The 19,204-nt window shown below is 47.8% G+C and overlaps 2 protein-coding genes across 2 annotated transcripts; one reads left to right on the forward strand and one right to left on the reverse strand.

Annotated features, from left to right (window-relative positions):
- The first annotated feature begins 5,066 nt into the window (after positions 1–5,066).
- Positions 5,067–9,026, forward strand: LOC123080935 (probable aspartyl aminopeptidase). Its single transcript, XM_044503885.1, has 9 exons — positions 5,067–5,370; positions 5,630–5,765; positions 6,196–6,468; positions 6,972–7,119; positions 7,231–7,470; positions 7,780–7,912; positions 7,978–8,159; positions 8,337–8,449; positions 8,741–9,026. Exons 1-9 carry the CDS (start codon positions 5,151–5,153, stop codon positions 8,847–8,849), a joined length of 1,554 nt encoding a protein of 517 aa, XP_044359820.1. The 5' UTR covers positions 5,067–5,150; the 3' UTR covers positions 8,850–9,026.
- A 923-nt stretch (positions 9,027–9,949) lies between these two features.
- On the reverse strand, positions 9,950–13,961 carry LOC123080936 (proteinaceous RNase P 2). Its single transcript, XM_044503886.1, has 6 exons — positions 12,879–13,961; positions 11,408–11,509; positions 11,135–11,310; positions 10,775–10,898; positions 10,622–10,690; positions 9,950–10,506 (listed from the first exon to the last, which is right to left on the reverse strand). The coding sequence occupies exons 1-6, from the start codon at positions 13,944–13,946 to the stop codon at positions 10,273–10,275; spliced, it is 1,773 nt and encodes a 590-aa protein (XP_044359821.1). The 5' UTR covers positions 13,947–13,961; the 3' UTR covers positions 9,950–10,272.
- Positions 13,962–19,204: the final 5,243 nt, after the last annotated feature.

Genomic DNA, 19,204 nt, shown 5'->3' on the forward strand with positions numbered 1-19,204 from the left:
ATGCCTCATGGGTAAGATGACCAAGACTCCGTTCTCCGGAACAATGGAGCGAGCAACCAACTTATTGGAAATCATACATACTGATGTGTGCGGTCCAATGAGTGTTGAGGCTCGCGGTGGCTATCGTTATGTTCTCACTCTCACTGATGACTTGAGTAGATATGGGTATGTCTACCTAATGAAACACAAGTCTGAGACCTTTGAAAAGTTCAAGGAATTTCAGAGTGAGATTGAGAATCAACGTGACAGAAAAATAAAGTTCTTACGATCAGATCGTGGAGGGGAATATTTGAGTCACGAATTTGGCACACACTTAAGGAAATGTGGAATAGTTTCACAACTCACGCCGCCTGGAACACCTCAGCGAAATGGTGTGTCCGAACGTCGTAATCGCACTCTATTGGATATGGTGCGATCTATGATGTCTCTTACCGATCTACCGCTCTCATTTTGGGGCTATGCTTTAGAGACTGCCGCATTCACTTTAAATAGGGCTCCGTCGAAATCCGTTGAGACGACACCGTATGAATTATGGTTTGGGAAGAAACCTAAGCTGTCGTTTCTAAAAGTTTGGGGATGCGATGCTTATGTCAAGAAACTTCAACCTGAAAAGCTCGAACCCAAGTCGAAAAAATGCGTCTTCATAGGATACCCTAAGGAAACCATTGGGTATACCTTCTACCTCAGATCCGAAGGCAAGATCTTTGTTGCCAAGAACGGGTCCTTTCTGGAGAAAGAGTTTCTCTCGAAAGAAGTAAGTGGGAGGAAAGTGGAACTTGATGAAGTACTACCTCTTGAACCGGAAAGTAGCGCAGCTCAGGAAGATGTTCCTGTGGTGCCTGCACCGACTAGAGAGGAAGTTAATGATGATGATGATCAAGGTACTTCGGATCAAGCTCCTACTGAACTTCGTAGGTCCACAAGGACACGTTCCGCGCCAGAGTGGTACGGCAACCCTGTCTTGGAAATCATGTTGTTAGACAACGGTGAACCTTCGAACTATGAAGAAGCAATGGCGGGCCCAGATTCCGACAAATGGCTTGAAGCCATGCAATCCGAGATAGGATCCATGTATGAAAACAAAGTGTGGACTTTGACAGACTTGCCCGATGATCGGCGAGCGATAGAAAACAAATGGATCTTTAAGAAGAAGACAGACGCGGATGGTAATGTTACCATCTATAAAGCTCGACTTGTCGCTAAGGGTTATCGACAAGTTCAAGGGGTTGACTACGATGAGACTTTCTCACCCGTAGCGAAGCTGAAGTCCGTCCGAATCATGTTAGCAATTGCCGCACACTATGATTATGAGATATGGCAAATGGACGTCAAAACGGCATTCCTTAACGGCTTTCTTAAGGAAGAATTGTATATGATGCAGCCGGAAGGTTTTGTCGATCCTAAGAATGCTAACAAGGTATGCAAGCTCCAGCGCTCCATCTATGGGCTGGTGCAAGCATCTCGGAGTTGGAACATTCGATTTGATGAGATGATCAAAGCGTTTGGGTTTACACAGACTTATGGAGAAGCCTGTGTTTACAAGAAAGTGAGTGGGAGCTCTGTAGCATTTCTCATATTATATGTGGATGACATACTGTTGATTGGAAATGATATAGAATTCTTGGGAAGCATAAAGGCCTACTTGAACAAGTGTTTTTCAATGAAGGACCTTGGAGAAGCTGCTTATATATTAGGCATCAAGATCTATAGAGATAGATCAAGACGCCTCATTGGTCTTTCACAAAGTACGTACCTTGACAAGATATTGAAGAAGTTCAATATGGATCAGTCCAAGAAGGGGTTCTTGCCTGTATTGCAAGGTGTGCAATTGAGCACGGCTCAATGCCCGACCACGGCAGAAGATAGAGAAAAGATGAGTGTCGTCCCCTATGCCTCGGCCATAGGGTCTATTATGTATGCCATGCTGTGTACCAGACCTGATGTAAACCTTGCCGTAAGTTTGGTAGGAAGGTACCAAAGTAATCCCGGCATGGAACACTGGACAGCGGTCAAGAATATCCTGAAGTACCTGAAGAGGACTAAGGATATGTTTCTCGTTTATGGAGGTGACGAAGAGCTCGTCGTAAAGGGTTACGTCGATGCTAGTTTCGACACAGATCTGGATGACTCTAAGTCACAAACCGGATACGTGTATATTTTGAATGGTGGGGCAGTAAGCTGGTGCAGTTGCAAGCAAAGCGTTGTGGCGGGATCTACATGTGAAGCGGAATACATGGCGGCCTCAGAGGCAGCACAAGAAGCAATCTGGGTGAAGGAGTTCATTACCGACCTAGGAGTTATTCCCAATGCGTCGGGCCCGATGACTCTCTTCTGTGACAACACTGGAGCTATTGCCCTTGCCAAGGAGCCCAGGTTTCACAGGAAGACCAGGCATATCAAGCGTCGCTTCAACTCCATTCGTGAAAATGTTCAAAATGGAGACATAGATATTTGTAAAGTACATACGGACCTGAATGTAGCAGATCCGTTGACTAAACCTCTCCCTAGAGCAAAACATGATCAACACCAGAACTCTATGGGTGTTCGATTCATCACAATGTAACTAGATTATTGACTCTAGTGCAAGTGGGAGACTGTTGGAAATATGCCCTAGAGGCAATAATAAAATGGTTATTATTATATTTCCTTGTTCATGATAATTGTCTATTGTTCATGCTATAATTGTGTTATCCGGAAATCGTAATACATGTGTGAATACATAGACCACAACATGTCCCTAGTGAGCCTCTAGTTGACTAGCTCGTTGATCAACAGATAGTCATGGTTTCCTGACTATGGACATTGGATGTCATTGATAACGGGATCACATCATTAGGAGAATGATGTGATGGACAAGACCCAATCCTAAGCATAGCACAAGATCGTGTAGTTCGTTTGCTAGAGCTTTTCCAAATGTCAAGTATCATTTCCTTAGACCATGAGATTGTGCAACTCCCGGATACCATAGGAGTGCTTTAGGTGTGCCAAACGTCACAACGTAACTAGGTGGCTATAAAGGTGCACTACGGGTATCTCCGAAAGTGTCTGTTGGGTTGGCACGAATCGAGACTGGGATTTGTCACTCCGCATGACGGAGAGGTATCTCTGGGCCCACTCGGTAATGCATCATCATAATGAGCTCAATGTGACCAAGTGTTTGGTCACGGGATCATGCATTACGGTACGAGTAAAGTGACTTGCCGGTAACTAGATTGAACAAGGTATTGGGATACCGACGATCGAATCTCAGGCAAGTAACGTACCAATTGACAAAGGGAATTGTATACAGGATTGATTGAATCCTCGACATCGTGGTTCATCCGATGAGATCATCGTGGAACATGTGGGAGCCAACATGGGTATCCAGATCCCGCTGTTGGTTATTGACCGGAGAGTCGTCTCGGTCATGTCTGCATGTCTCCCGAACCCGTAGGGTCTACACACTTAAGGTTCGGTGACTCTAGAGTTGTAGAGATATTAGTATGCGGTTAACCGAAAGTTGTTCGGAGTCCCGGATGAGATCCCGGACGTCACGAGGAGTTCCGGAATGGTCCGGAGGTAAAGATTTATATATGGGAAGTCCTATTTTGGCCACCGGAAAATGTTCGGGATTTTTCGGTATTGTACCGGGAAGGTTCTAGAAGGTTCCGAAGTGGGGCCCACCTGCATGGGGGGACCCACATGAACGTGGGTAGTGGGGGCAAGGCCCCACACCCCTGGTCAAGGCGCACCAAGATCCCACCTTAGAAGGAATAAGATCATATCCCGAAGGGATAAGATCAAGATCCCTAAAAAAGGGGGATAACAATTGGTGAGGAAGGGAAATGATGGGATTTCTTTCCCCCACCTTTGCCAACGCCCCAATAGACTTGGAGGGCAAGAAACCAGCCCCTCCACCCCTATATATAGTGGGGAGGCGCATGGGAGCAGCACCCAAAAGCCCCTGGCGCCTCCCTCTCCCTCCCGTGACACCTTTCCCTCTCGCTGAGCTTGGCGAAGCCCTGCCGAGATCCCCGCTGCTTCCACCACCACGCCGTCGTGCTGTTGGATCTCCATCAATCTCTCCCTCCCCTTGCTGGATCAAGAAGGAGGAGACGTCTTCCCCAACCGTACGTGTGTTGAACGCGGAGGTGCCGTCCGTTCGGCGCTCGGTCATCGGTGATTTGGATCACGACGAGTACGACTCCATCAACCCCGTTCACTTGAACGCTTCCGCTCGCGATCTACAAGGGTATGTAGATGCACTCTTTTCCCTCTCGTTGCTAGAAGACTCCATAGATTGTTCTTGGTGATGCGTAGAATTTTTTTTAATTTCTGCAACGATCTCCAACAGGTTGGATATAAATGGGGAAGCTGTGGGGACACAGATGGGGGGGGGGGAGGGGGAGGGAAGGAAAATGGGGCGTCTAGTGTATACCCTCGCCGCCCAGCTTAAATAACCGAATTTGACCCCTTCGCCAGAGCGATGGCATGAATGCGTCCTCACCAAACTGATGACCTGCCCGGTGGTTTGCATGCGGGTCCTATCCGTTTGTCCAAGGTGTAAACGGCTAATCTTTGCCCCGCATATAAATTGGATATGTGGGGTGACAAACAACACAGAGTGTATGGGCTGGGTTTGGGGTCTGGTTGGCTAACGTTTTTCGGTCCTCTAACCTCTTGCACAAGAAATCCCACATGATTCTTTTGGAAACTTAAGGCTGAAGCTGGCAATGGTTAAATGGTACCCGCGTCCCGTGGGTAATTACTCCATAGGGGATAGGGATGTGCCAGCTTTCATGTCCACGAAGAAGCTGGCGGGTCAAATACATTACCCGCAACACGGAGATGGGGATGATAAGATTATCCGCGCCCGTTGCGTGCGTTATCCGTGAAGGCCTTAGTAGTAGACCCCGTGTAATTCCCGGCCTTATCCGTCCACAAATTTTCACCCATCCCGGCCAAAAATCTCTAAGAAAACCCTAACCTAGCCACAACATATTATTCATCATATTGAAATGCTATTTTTCTATTAAAATACTATCAAAGATTATTGTTGATTATTACTACGTGTAGCCTGACTTGGCACGTGGCTGGATTCGTGGACCGCTGGACGGAGCTACCGGCTTGCGCTTCACCCATCGCGTCGTCCTCTCCGTACCTCGCCGCCGATGGCGCTGCTCCGCCTCCACCTGCTCCGGCCGCCGCCTGCTCCGCTCGCCGCCTTCTCCTCCCCCTGGCGCCGCGCCCTCCCAACCACCAGACCCGCTGCACCCGCCTCCCGCCTCCTCTGCTCCAACCACCCCGCCGCCCCCTCCTCCCCCTCGCCCTCCATCGTCGGCGGCCTGCTTGACTACCTCAACGAGTCGTGGACGCAGTTCCACGCCACCGGTGAGTGATTCAGCTTCTGCTTTATAACCCACACCACGCCACGCCACGCCACGCCAGGCGTCCCCTCTCCGCTCCGCGTGCGCGAGGCCCTCAACCTGTTCGGTCCTATTCCTCACCGGGAGCTCTCCGGCCTTACCACCGAATGCTGCTACATTTTATTGCGAATTCGGCGCACCATGGGCCCTGGCATTTAGGCAATTGTTGGTGCGAATTCAAGTGCTTACTCCGTCCTGTTTGTTTGTGTTGACCATTGTTTCAGCCGAGGCCAAGAGGCAGCTGCTCGCGGCGGGGTTCGAGCTGCTCAGCGAGAACGACGACTGGAACCTGCAGCCAGGTGGCCGCTACTTCTTCACGCGCAACATGTCCTGCCTGGTCGCCTTTGCAGTCGGGGAAAAGTGAGTTTGTTCGAAGAGCTCCGCTCCTCCATACTGACAGTGCAATCGTGTTATCACTCGATATTTGTTGGTTAACCTGCTGTGCAGGTCTTAAATTTTGGCAATTCAATCTGATCAAACAAACCTCTGTTGTAGCATAAAGCATGACCATAGTATTTAAGTGATTTAGATATCTGTAATAGGGGAAGAGGTCATGACAACATTAGAATTTAGTTTTCTTTTCATGCTTGTATTCGTGCTAACTTCGAAGATCTGTAAAAGCTCTGGGTTGCTGGGTGGTATCCCATGGCAACGTACTATGAGTTTCGAACTAATATTTCATGCTCAGTACCAAAAACGTGATTTCAAATCAAAATTTTGCGATTGTGAGACTGTCGTTAGTGCATGTTTAATCTGAAAGACATGGAAATGCCTTTGTTCTATTCTGCAGGTACAGAGTTGGTAATGGTTTCAATATAATTGCAGCCCACACTGATAGTCCATGCCTCAAGCTGAAACCGAGATCTGCTTCCATCAAATCCGGCCATCAAATGGTAGGTGTACAGACATATGGAGGTGGGTTGTGGCACACATGGTTTGATAGAGATCTAACTTTGGCTGGGCGAGTCATCCTCAAGGCTCCAGATGGTTCATTTAAGCATAAGCTTGTCAAAGTGAACAGACCACTCATTCGCGTACCAACACTGGCTATACATCTCGACCGGTTATTTCTCATGCCCTTTTTATCACTATTCTATTTCATTTGTCCTCTGAGAGCTAAAATGCAATCTGTCATGTAGTTTCTACCCTCCCGCCAGCAATAGAGTTTTATACATCTCTTATAGTATCATGTCCTCTTATAGTTTCTTCCCTCATTTGTCCTCTGTGGCCCTTCCATTGTTTAACGATTGCTTGTTTCTATAATAAGTACAAAAATTGTCCATGTCATGGTATTTGAGTCCTATCCCAGTAACATTCTTTCAATGCATCCAGTAGACTGTTGATGTCCCGTTTAACTGGGTTTATCCATTGTAACATTCTTTCATTTTACCCATAATCCACCATTTATCTACATCTCAGTTGTTGAAAGCTTATCTGTGTAACATCATTTCAAATTCATTGAGCTTGCTGCCAAGCATCTAGTAACTTGTTCCTGTTGATGACCTGTTTAACTGTAATTTTATTTGGCCCTTCCATGTGTAGCTGACTGAGTTATTTTCCTTTTAGCACAGTGAATTCTGAAGGATTCAAGCCTAATCTAGAGAGTCATCTGGCTCCACTTCTTGCAACAAAATGTGAAGAGACCACTGTCAATTTTGATGACAAAAAAGGTTCAAGTTCCACAAAGACTGTCCATCATCCACTACTATTGCAAGTAACTCCGCACTCTATCCTTTTTCTTTTGCCCGTCATTGAAGCAAGATTTCAGTTTTAGATTGCTAAGCTGGCTTCAAATTGCACTTATATCCAACTTGCCGATCCACAGGTTCTTTCAGAAGAAATCGGTTGTGGATCAGATGAAATTATTGGTATGGAGTTGAACGTGTGTGATACCCAACCTAGCTGCCTTGGTGGGGGGAAGAATGAGTTCATTTATTCTGGTAGATTGGATAATCTCGCTTCATGTTACTGTGCCCTTAAATCCCTCATGGACTCTTCCAAGATGCCAGAAGATTTGTCCAACGAGAAGGGTATAAGAATGATTGCTCTGTTTGATAACGAAGAGGTATTTGAACAAAGTTCTTCTCTGATTGGTATGCATATCCTGGATTCATAATACTCGTTTGGAGCCTGTTTTGATGGCTTTAAGCTTAATGTGGTTGTTAATGAGAAATATCACTGATAAGTTATAGCTCGGTAGTTGCTCAATTTCACATGAATTATCGCTGGTTGTTGGACTAAGAGCAGTTCTTAATGATGTAGTTATTCAAAACATCTGCACAAAGGATTTTTGAATTAGAACTATCTAGGGTGTCCTTGTTTGTTTTCTGTGCCTGGCTTCTTCTTCCTCGTGTTATAACATGACACTGTTCAGGTTGGTTCAAATTCGATGCAAGGGGCAGGTGCACCAACCATATTCCAGGCCATGAGACGAATTGTTGACTCCTTGATGCATCAGTCCATGGGGGAGGGGGCTTTAGAGCGTGCACTAACTTCTTCTTTCCTTGGTAGGATTCATGTCTATACTGTCTGTTGGGTATAGCGTGTGATTGAACTCTGTTCGCCCTTTCAGTTTCCGCAGATATGGCTCATGCCCTGCACCCAAACTATCCAGACAAGCATGAAGAGTACCACAGACCAGAACTACAAAAAGGACTTGTTATCAAGCATAATGCTAACCAGCGTTATGCCACAAGTGCTGTAACAGCTTTTCTCTTCAAAGAAATAGCTCGAATTCATAACCTTCCCGTCCAGGTATTTTTCGACTTCTTTGCTTTTAAAGAACAGTTAGAACATTCCTTCTGGTGGCTTAGTGAAGCTAATGACAACCCATTTGCTCACTCTTTATTTAACTATGAGATATAAATTTGTTGTCTTTCGAGTATGTGAGTGAGTTTGAGAAATGGTAGTGATGCAATGAATGCCCTACAGGAATTTGTTGTAAGGAATGATATGGGTTGTGGCTCAACTATCGGTCCCATACTTGCTTCTGGTGTCGGCATACGGACTGTTGATTGTGGTATTCCTCAGCTTTCCATGCACAGGTATGCTCAGCTTTCTCTTCTTTGCACCTGTTAGTTATTGCACACTGATTCAGCATGCAATGTGATGTATAAAGTGCTTTCAGACCTAGCCTTTTAATTTTTTAAATTGGAAAAGATTAGTTAATATGACTTCTGTTTTCAGTTTTTCACATACACAATGTCGTACTTAGAAATTTCAAATGGTAGACAAATGGCAATCATAGCTTTGATTTATATCCTTCCGCATCATGGTTCTTCCTGCATTTCTGTGTTGCATTACAAGTATTTGACCACTATTGCATCGGTTTGCAGCGTTCGGGAAATGTGTGGCAAAGAAGACATAGACACGACATACAAGCACTTCAAAGCTTTCTTCGAGATGTTCTCGGACATTGACCAGAAACTGAATGTAGATTTTTAGGTCTTGACATCTGAATGTGCAGTCTCTTAATAATGTATGGATATTCAGCTCGGCCTCTGAATAATGTCTTGATCATAGTATCAGTTTTTGTTGCATATCCAATCTGGTTTAAGACAAGAGCACTGGCTTTGAAAATCATTTCCCAAGCAATAATACAAATTAACACAATTTCCTTGAGATTGTTTATAACTTAAATTCCTGAAGCTAATTGTATCCCCTTGTTGCGGATCACCGGTTTATCTGTAAGTTTCCAATTGACGTAGGCACGCTTAAATTAAGGATTAAGGGCGGCTGCTACAAATCAGCCGATTGATTTGTTACAAATTTAAGTCGCCACATAGCCGTCTGATCAGACACTCCCATCCACAGGATCAGGCAGCACCACGAAGTTGTCCACGGTAGCACCGACAGCACCCACCCTGGTGGCGCTCCGACTTCACTGCAGCTCCGACGACGCTCTAATGCAACTCCACCGGAACTTCAACCACCCCCCCCCCCCCCTCCCGACCCTCATGATGCTTCATCGCAACGCCGGCGAGCCCCTGTCTACATCACCGCCACTTGCTTGAAGCACAGACGTACATCACCGCCACTTGCTTGAAGCACAGACGGCGCTCTAACGCAACTCCACCGGAACTTCAATCCCCCCCCCCCCCCCCCCCCTCCCGGACCCTCATGATGCTTCATCGCAACGCCGGCGAGCCCCTGTCTACATCACCACCGCCAGTTGCTTAAAGCACAGGGAGAAGTCAACAACGTCGATTGCCGCGACAGGGGGTGGTTTGCAGCATCTGGTTTGCAGCATCACCGGCTGCTGCATCCGCCGAGCGGTACAACAGTCCCATAGGGACGCGTGTCACCACCTCGAGGCAGCTTGGAGAAACGTGAAATCATCCGGTTGAATTGGAACATTTTCCTAAATTAAGAGCTGCAACCCTAAAAATACATTGCATCTGGTTCTGGCAATGATCTAGCAACAAATTGACAGGCAGGTGCTTTAAAGCCTGCAGGTAAGACTCTGCAAAATGATCAAACAAGAAAAATCAAATAGACATCCTAATAGCTCAATGGCCGTTCTTGTTCAGCTGTTCACACTATCATTGCCAAAAAAAATATTGCACGGAAAATAAATGGTATAACCAGTTTAACCTCCCACTGTTGTACAATGTGATCATGGATTATAACACTATAATTTGAACCAATGCAGTACTTTTTGCCAAAAAACCTCCATGAAAACTGGACCAAATTGGTGCACAGCTGCGCACAAGTCAGGTGTGCTTTACAAATGCTTGCAAAACACAAACAGGCTGTCAGGGATGTCGCTAACACTGCATCCCTGTTCCTGGACTACTATAGCGGGACGCAGAACAAAGCGTGTCGCAGAAATACGGCATGCTTCAGTTGCCCGCAAATGGCAGCGGCGTCAATCTCTATCCTTTCTTTTGCCAGTTACTGGTGCAGCCTGTTCTTCAGGTTGCCTCTGCCCGGCCCCATTAGATGCCTCAGATGGAGATAAATCCTGGGCAACTCCGTTGGCCACCGGAGGTTCAGGGGGTGGTTTGGTGAGATCTGTCCTGCCAATACAAAGCCAGGTCCTAGCTCTCTCGTCGCCAGATTTCTCCTCTATTGGCACGTGCCAGGATCCTGTCTCAGATTCCTGCAATGAAGATAACATCAGTAACAGCACGTTCCAACATCGGCACATGCCAGGATCCTGTCCCGGATTCCGGCAATGATAGTAAGTTCTATATAAACCTAACTTGGTTACTTACTTGAATCTCTGAAGAATAGGGGGGTGGCAGAACAAGCACCGCCTTCCCTTTATTAAAAGTGTACTTGACCTGCAATTGCAATTAGATTAGCACATTAACAAATAAATAGGAATAGGAGTGGGTTATATGATTCATAAGTTTTGCAGTGCACACCCGATGTCTTTGTTTCCACTTGTAGAAGAAGGACGATGATCCTAGGAGCTCAAATATGTGATCTCTCATTTCATCGTTAGTCACGAGCAAACAGTTCAATCCAATTGCTGCATATAGCCAATACCTGCAAAGTTATATCACATATATTTAGCAAACCCAGGAAACACAACAGTTGGTAAGATGCTGAGAATCAACAACAACCTAATTTCACATCTTAGTCAATATATGCAGTTCAGGGTGAGAGATGCACTTCCACCTCAGAATAAGGTGAACTTGAACTTGGATTAATATCTGAAGCATACTACCAATGTGAAACAAGAAGTACTAGAATATCTGCAGCTAGAAAGTGGGGAACATTACCAGTCATCATTTGACCCACTTGGCGATGTGTACAATGCTCCATTTACTCTCCAAGTTTCAATAAGATGCCTATTGGATGCAGTTTCCATAAGCTTGGCGATGCGTTTATTATGTAGTATAACAAGGGGCCATTTCCCATTATATCTATCTCGTAGCTCAGTTACAACAGCATCCAACTGCTCTATATTAAGTATGACAAATGGAACATGGATTAGTACAAATTACTTCAGTGGTGACAGCACGTCAGAATACAGTGTAGGATGATGCACAGACCTGAACTAAGCTGAAACCGCCCTCAGCAAAATTTTGTTGATAAAGTGCAATATTTGCACCATCGACTATAGCTTCGTATTCTTTATGTGCTTCCAGCCACTCCTACAGAAGTCAAAATTTCAGCTTGTAAAAGGAAAAAACAATGTTCAGAACTTTATAAACACGTATGTGTCCAAATAAAAGCAACGGACAAATAAATACAGCATATGAAACATAATTTGATTGTCATCTTTCCTTAAGCTACCTTAGTTCCTAGACAGGTGAATGTCATGCTTTAGTTATATGAGAATTGTGGGTTCCCCTAACTCTGGGTTAGGACCAGTTTCTTGAGCAATCAATTACTGCGTAGTATGGCAACCAAACACAAGGCCTTTAAGGGTGACTAAAATGTTTTAAGACAACTGCAGTTCAGTTACTATAAACGAATAATTGAAGAAACTTAATTTACAACCCTACTTAATTTGGCTACAGTGTGTCAGTACATCACCAGAAGTAGTTGTCTACACAAACAGGGCCATGCACTATCTTCAGGTATAGTTTTCACAAATTAGTCCCTAGTAATCATACAATGCCAGCTACTAATTGAAGTAAAACCAAGTGCATATGTGCTCTGCCTATCATAATTTACGCTAATTTGGTTGCCGTTTTTCATTAGCTAGCTTTAGATTCTAGACTAGTGACTGTCATATTTTAGTTATATGAAATTGTTATGAATTTCACTAACTACCTGTAGGACCAGTTACTTGAGCAAGCAGTTATTGCGCAGGCATGGCAACCAACCACAAGGTCATTACCCTTTAGGTATGACTCAAGTGTGTTAACACAACAGTAGTTCAATTTCTACAGACCAAACTGAAAATTTAGATGAAGAAGCTAATTGTATAAGAATTCAATTTGGCCACAGTATATCACCAAAAGCGGTTATCTGCACAAAACAGGGAGCCGCACTATCTCCAGGAGAATGTCATGCTTTAATCATATGAAAATTATGGATTCCCCTAACTAGTATTACCACCATCCCAAGTTACTTGTCTTAGATTTGTCTGGTGCATCCGTATCTAAACAAATCTAAGACAAGTAATGCGGGACGGAGGGAGTACATATTAAGGACCAGTTACTTCAGTAAGCAATTGTTGTGCAGACATGACATTCAACCACAAGGTCTTGAAGGATGACTCAAACTGTTAACACAATTGTAGTTCTATAAACAGGGGTGAAAATTAACATAGACGAATAAGTTTATCATATAAACCTATTGAATTTGGCCACGGTATATGACCTCAAGTCTAGTTTTCTCAAATAAGTTATTTGTAAATCACATGATGCCAGCTACTAATTGAAATAAAATCAAGCACATATCTGCTCTGCCTATCACAACTACCAGTAAACTACAGAAACTAACCACATTTAACAAAATATGCAATGTTCCAAGTTAGCTAGGGAGTCAAACACAAGGGGCAGAGATATGCACCTGAAATTGGCTGAAATTTGCTTTGGTCTCCCTCTCAAGGGCCAACCCAGAAATAGAGTCAGCAAACTTCTGTGTATCCTCCATGTCAATATCAACAGAAGCTAGGCAGCATCCGCATCCGGCGCACTTGCCTTCTGCCCCAACTTTCACCCGCTGCACCGTCCACAGGCCACTCTGGAGCCACCCCAGCTGATGGCACCCACCGCCGTTCGCCACAATGGCATCCTTCACCTGACACACATCCCACTCAGCCTTACCAGCCGTTGCCGCCTTGTCGCTCCGGAACCACCCTTCCAACACCTCTGCGGTCTCCTCTTTAACGCAGCCCACGGCTCGCCGCAGCTTGTGCATATACTCATACACCTTGTCTGCGTCCCCGGCCTTCGCGCTCACCTCAAGGAGCGTGGCGAGCTCAGGCTCTTCCGGCGATACAGCCGAGGCCGCCATGTGAGTCTCGACCGCGTAGGCCTTGCCAGCCTCCCCGGCGCGCCGGAACGCGGCGAGCACGGGGCTGTAGGACCGGAGGCGCGGCGCGAGGCCGTACTTCTCCCGCATGGTGGAGACGAGCCCGAAGGCCTCGTCGGCGCCCTCGGCGTCCGCGGCGACGACGCGGGCGAGCGAGGTGATGGTGGCCTCGGAGGGGGGCGCCCCGGCCCCCAGCATGTGCGCGAACACGCGGCGCGCGGCGGCGGCCGGGTGGGCCGGGAACGCGGCGCGGTCGGCGGAGGCGAGCAGGTGGAGGAGCTGGTTGTACTGGTGCGCGGCGAGGCGGAGGTCGGGCGCCGCGTCGGGGCCGGACACGGCCGCGTCGAAGGCGGCCATGGCCGCCGCGGCGTCCCCGCGGCGGGTGCAGTCGGTGAGGGTGCGGGAGAGGTCCGAGTTCGGCCCCTTCCCGCCCCGCCCGCGCTTACGGCGGGTCGCGTCGCCGGCGGCGGCGGCGGCGGTGGCCATGGGCGGCTGGAGAGAAACCCTAATGGGCAGCGAGGGTTTGGACTTGGAGCCGCTCAGCGGCCATGGCCCATATACTCTTGGCAGGAGGGCGGTGCCGGTCGCTGAGATTAGTCCCATACCGCTAGCCGAGGGGAGTTCCACCCGGTTTATAAGGCGGAGCTGGCGCCTGAGTGAGCACTAGCCACAGGATGAAGTGAGCGGGCCTAACCAGCCCTGGAAAGTCCCCGGGCCCCATGCGCAGCGATGCGCCCACGGAGACGTGGACGGCCCATGAGCCGGCTCTCCCTGCCTCGGCGGGGGGCTGAGACGAGTGTGGAGCCCAATCACAGGGGGCCGGCTCTGGGTCAATTGGCTAATCTCACAGTTATTCACTTGGTCCTGTGGACGGCCCATGAGCCGGCTCTCCCTGCCTCGGCGGGGGGCTGAGACGAGTGTGGAGCCCAATCACAGGGGGCCGGCTCTGGGTCAATTGGCTAATCTCACAGTTATTCACTTGGTCCTAATTGGATTAACAGAACGGGGCTTACACTCCTGTGGCACCACCTTTTTTTTTTTGGGTTTTACACATATAAACTTATTCTAATTTTGGTTTTACACGCATAAACTTATTGTAGTATAAACTACTAATTCAACTATGCGGCCCATGAAATGTCGGCATGGCGGCCGAACCTATCAACGGTACGGTCGGTGACGAATATGTCGACATAGTTAGCGAATGCCATGGGCGTTATTGGTGAGGTCGTAAAACTTGGAACCGATCCCAAGCTATGCAATGTTGTCACAGTTTTCATAATGTTGAACACTCCATTGAGCCGCACACCCTGACAGGTCACAGTGTTGGTCGTGTCTGTCCTTGTAGTCGTCGGCGTGTCACACTGCGGACTCCCACCATGCACGGAGCACGTTTGGGATGTTGATGGGCTCGTCATCGAATGCCATCTTCAACCGATTCACGCTGTTGTTCCACTCCAAGGTCTTCTTGGCGCCCATGATGATACGATGGTCGGCAAAGCAGATGACGAGGGCCTGAATCCAGGTTAAATTACTGCTCATGGTGGGATTGCGTTTGCCAATGAGGTGGGCGTTGATGTGAAGGTCGGTGTCAGAGATGATGCTGAAATCTTGGTCCTTCTACCATTGAAGCAAACGTCGTTCTGGTGGCCACCGGTGAAGTGCCGGTCACCACATGAGACACCACGGGTAGACATCACACACTCGAGGGAGAAAGTTGGTAATTCATATTGTGCATCATCGTGACATGTATGTATAACATCGTTTCAAAGGTACACATTAACTAAATACTTGCATTGCCACTTACGTAGGAAATGTGTGTATCAAATTTTATCCTAGGTATACTCACTACAGAACGTCTTGCAGCTGGGGCACATGATGATGCAGCTGTGGGGGCAACACTTGTCGCACATGACATCTTTTCCCGCGGTACCGGAGAAGGACACCACCTGGTCCCTCCCATGGACCGTACACCCGCTGCCATCACCTTGAATTCCTTGGGTAGAGTCGCAACCGTTGGCAGAGTCACCTGAGCAGCGGCGCCAACAAATGTGATGGCACAAAAGACCACCATCGCAGCAGCAACATTGGCTACCAATTGCCACAACATGGCCTAGCTCGAATTGCGAGTTCTTGCCTGAGATTGTATGATCGGTATGTGCACTGTATTGCTGGTGCTGGTGACCGGTTATGACAAGAATTAACTACCTTGTTTATACACGAATTGACCCGAAGAACTTTATTTTAATGTTGTACCCATCGTACATAGTTGACATTCAAGTGGGTCAGTTGTACAAAACCCATCATGGGTAAGTACAAACCATGCAAAAACAATGACATTGAGTGAAGCTTGACCTACAAATTAACAAATTTAGTCTAGTCCACTCAGAATATGCCAAGAAAAGCAGAAAGAGAAAATAATAGAAAAACAACTAGGTTTTTCATGGTTCTAGCCACTAGCTAGTGTTACATCACCGCCTGCACATAATCGGCATAGAGGCGAGCCAATGATCCTATGGCTGACCTAGGTAGGCTCAAGAATTGGCTTTTAGACCGTTGGATGCTGGTCATGAAGTGTCTAATTAAAGATGTTTTTCCTTCTATAGTTTTCGAAGAGAATATTCTTTTAACATACAATCATATGAATTGATGTGCCATTTGCAAAGGAACCCTCCAGAACAAGACTATTTGAATTTTTAAATTCACATTAATCACGAGTACCTTTTGTTCCTTAATTGTTCAATACTCCTTCCATGAATACTATTTTCACTAGCGATTTTGTACTTATTTCACATGCTAATTTTTTGTTCAACTAGTTCTTCTAGTTCTTTGGGTAGATTTTTACTCCATCCATAAGTTCATATCAATTTCAATTACGTTGTATTTTTCCAACACGACCTTTAACTGTATTGAAATTCTGAAAAAAATTCTCTAAATAGTCGTTCCACTATTTTCCTGTAGACACACCCACTGATGCCCCGATAAATTAAACATAATCTAGAACAAAAACAACAATAAGAAGAAGAGCCCATGAAATGAGTGTATGTGCGTATATATAAGGGTCACTATGTTTTATAAAGAAAAAGCCCATGAAAAAAACCTGGAATACGTAGTTGTGCGTTGCTGCCTCCTATATTAAGGGTTACTTTTATTTCTTTTTCGGTTCGACATGTTGGTAGGGAACAAAATGTGCCGGCCCATCTTTGTGCTCAGCGTGCCTGTACACTTGATGGGACGGAATGCTGGCTAGAGAGCAGCCCGGATTTTATCCGACCCAGCCTACGGGCAGATTGTAACCGACTACTGTTATTTTGAATAAAGTCCGAACTTCGATGCAAAAAAAATATATATATATATAAGGGTGATCCTTCCACGGACCCGAGATCGATCGTGCCTTCGTGCCAACAACCACACCGATCCAATCTGCCACAGTCGCGATTTAACAGCGATGGCCGGCGACGGATGGCGGTGGGCCGACCTCCCCAATGATCTCCTCGGCACGGTGTATCTCAGAGCCAACTCCGCGTACGACGGGCGCGCTTTGCTGCCGTCTGCACTACATGGCGCGCCGCCACGTGGTGCCACCGGCCGCTGCCGGCTCTGCCGCTGCTGCTCCTGTCGCCGGGAAGCGGAACGAGCCAACGGGAGGCGCTAGCGTACAGCCACGAGGACGCCAGGGCCGTGCACATCCCGCTGCAATGGTTCCCGTGGGGCGACCTCTCGTCGGGTCGCATGACGGCGGCTGGATCGCCACCGTGTCCCGCTCCGACGATCTCCTCGTCGTGAACCTCTTCTCCGGCACTCGGGTGCCCGTCCCCACGCAACAGAAGTTAGAGAGCGCAACCGAGTGCGCCTGTCCTAACTACTCCACAATGTGGAGGGGTCTTTTGACAGGCCTAATCTACGTAAAGAAAGTCATCTTTTCCACGGACCCTTCCTCGACCAGCTGCATCCTCGCTGCGATGACCCAGCTATGCTCTGTAGCTCTCTGCAGGGTTGGCTCCTCGGATGGTGATTGGACGACACAAGGATGGGGCACCATGCTCACAGACATCACCTTCTGCAACGGCGAGCTCTGTGGCATCCAACGCGGTGCACTCTTCAAGTTTGGCATCAACATTAACAAAGACGGTAATCCGGTGGCCAGCCCAATCCACCGCCTAAACATCGAAATGAATGCCTTGCACGCGTTGGAGGTGACGTCCCACCCAAGATACATCTTCCAACCGCATAGCAAGCTAGCAATAGCGGTGGAGGTCTTACCCGAAAGTCACGACCATAGCACTAAATTTTTCAGGGTCTTTGAGCTCGCCAATGACAACAAAATGTGGGAAGAGGTGATGAGTTTGGATGACTACACCCTGTTTCTTGACCCAGCTTGCTCCAAGGCGGTGCCCGTGTCGGTGATGGACCGGCGCGGTGGGGTGGATAGGAACTGCATCTACTACTCCGAGCAAGACGCCTCTCTCCACCACCATGTGGTGTGCTTACCAAAGTTGTACATCGGAAGCTGCACTGTGTATTGCCGGAAAAGTGAAGACGTGCATCACTTGCAGAGGATCATATCACGGGGATACCATTACCGCAGGTGGGATGCTGGTAATGGCCGTAACTGTTGCATGTGGCTTCTTCCTCCAGAGTTTTAGTTCCTCCTAGTGCATGTACCTCAGTTTTTATGTTTTCCATTCATTAACTAGAGGTATGCCAATAAATTGAACCCTCAATTCCAAAATATAAGGTGTGCAAATTTTCTAAAAAGTCAAATATCTTTATGTTTGATCAAGTTTATACAGGAGAAAAATCAATATCTAGAATACAAAGTCGTTGCCGTCCTATTCTTCATGAAAAGTATTTTCATATTCTATGTGTTTTGTAATTTAGATATGTACGTTGAGAGGTTTGAATTTTGGAAAAAGTAATGCACCTTATATTTTGAAATGGAGGGTGCAAATTATATATAGGCACCAGTTTCTGCACCATAACTTTATTTACCCAAAAAAGTAGGAGTTACAAGGTGGTGCGCTTGAATGCAAGGAAAATATTCACCATGAACAATGTGTTTCACATTTTTTTATGGTGTACTTGAATTTGTTTATCGAGAACATAAATAGTAAGTCTAGGTGCTTATATAATTCTTAAAAATATGCAATCTTGCATGGCTCTTAGTGCTGCTCATGCCCTATCTAAGGAAGGATGTTGCGTGGAACTGTGAAAAGTCACGGTTTGGGACTCTTGCGTGGAAGAGGGGGGCTACTCTCTCCCCCTCCTCTCCTCTCCCGCGACCGCGCCGCCCCCGCGGGCGGCCGGCCGTGCCCAGCCCTCTCCCCCGCGCGCCTCTCCCTCCCCCTTCCTCTCTGCCGCGGGCGACGCTGGTGGCGGCAGCCCCCTGGCTTTTCCCCTCTCGGGTGTCCGCCGGCGCGGGACGGGGCGATCCCGGGCGGTGCTTCTAGGCGGCGGCGGTCCAGCGCGGCGGCGGGGGCTCCCGGCGCGAGCGGGGACGGACTTCTGGACGGCGGCGTCGCCGTTGGCGGCGGGGTGACGCGGCGGCGGGGCGGGTCTGCTTCGTGGCTTCCGGGAGGCGGAGGAGAGACGATGAGCGACAGGGTGCTGGCGGCGCCATCGCCGGCTTGCTGCAGTGTGGCAGCGGGGCTTAGTGGGCCCGTTTCGGGCCTGGCCGGGCCAGGGGTGGCCTGGCATGCCCTGCTGCCGCGTCCAGACGGCTACCGCGACGGTGCCGGAGGTTCTGGCCCCCCGCACGACGGCGGTGGAGGTGGTTCCCTCCCGTTCGGCTTCGGTGCTGCTTCTCCCTCCGCGGGGCGCTTCTCCCCGGTCCTCTTGGCCTCGTGTTGGTGTTCGCAGTGAGG

Source organism: Triticum aestivum, chromosome 3D, assembly GCF_018294505.1.
Source record: "Triticum aestivum cultivar Chinese Spring chromosome 3D, IWGSC CS RefSeq v2.1, whole genome shotgun sequence".
NCBI lineage: Eukaryota > Viridiplantae > Streptophyta > Magnoliopsida > Poales > Poaceae > Triticum > Triticum aestivum.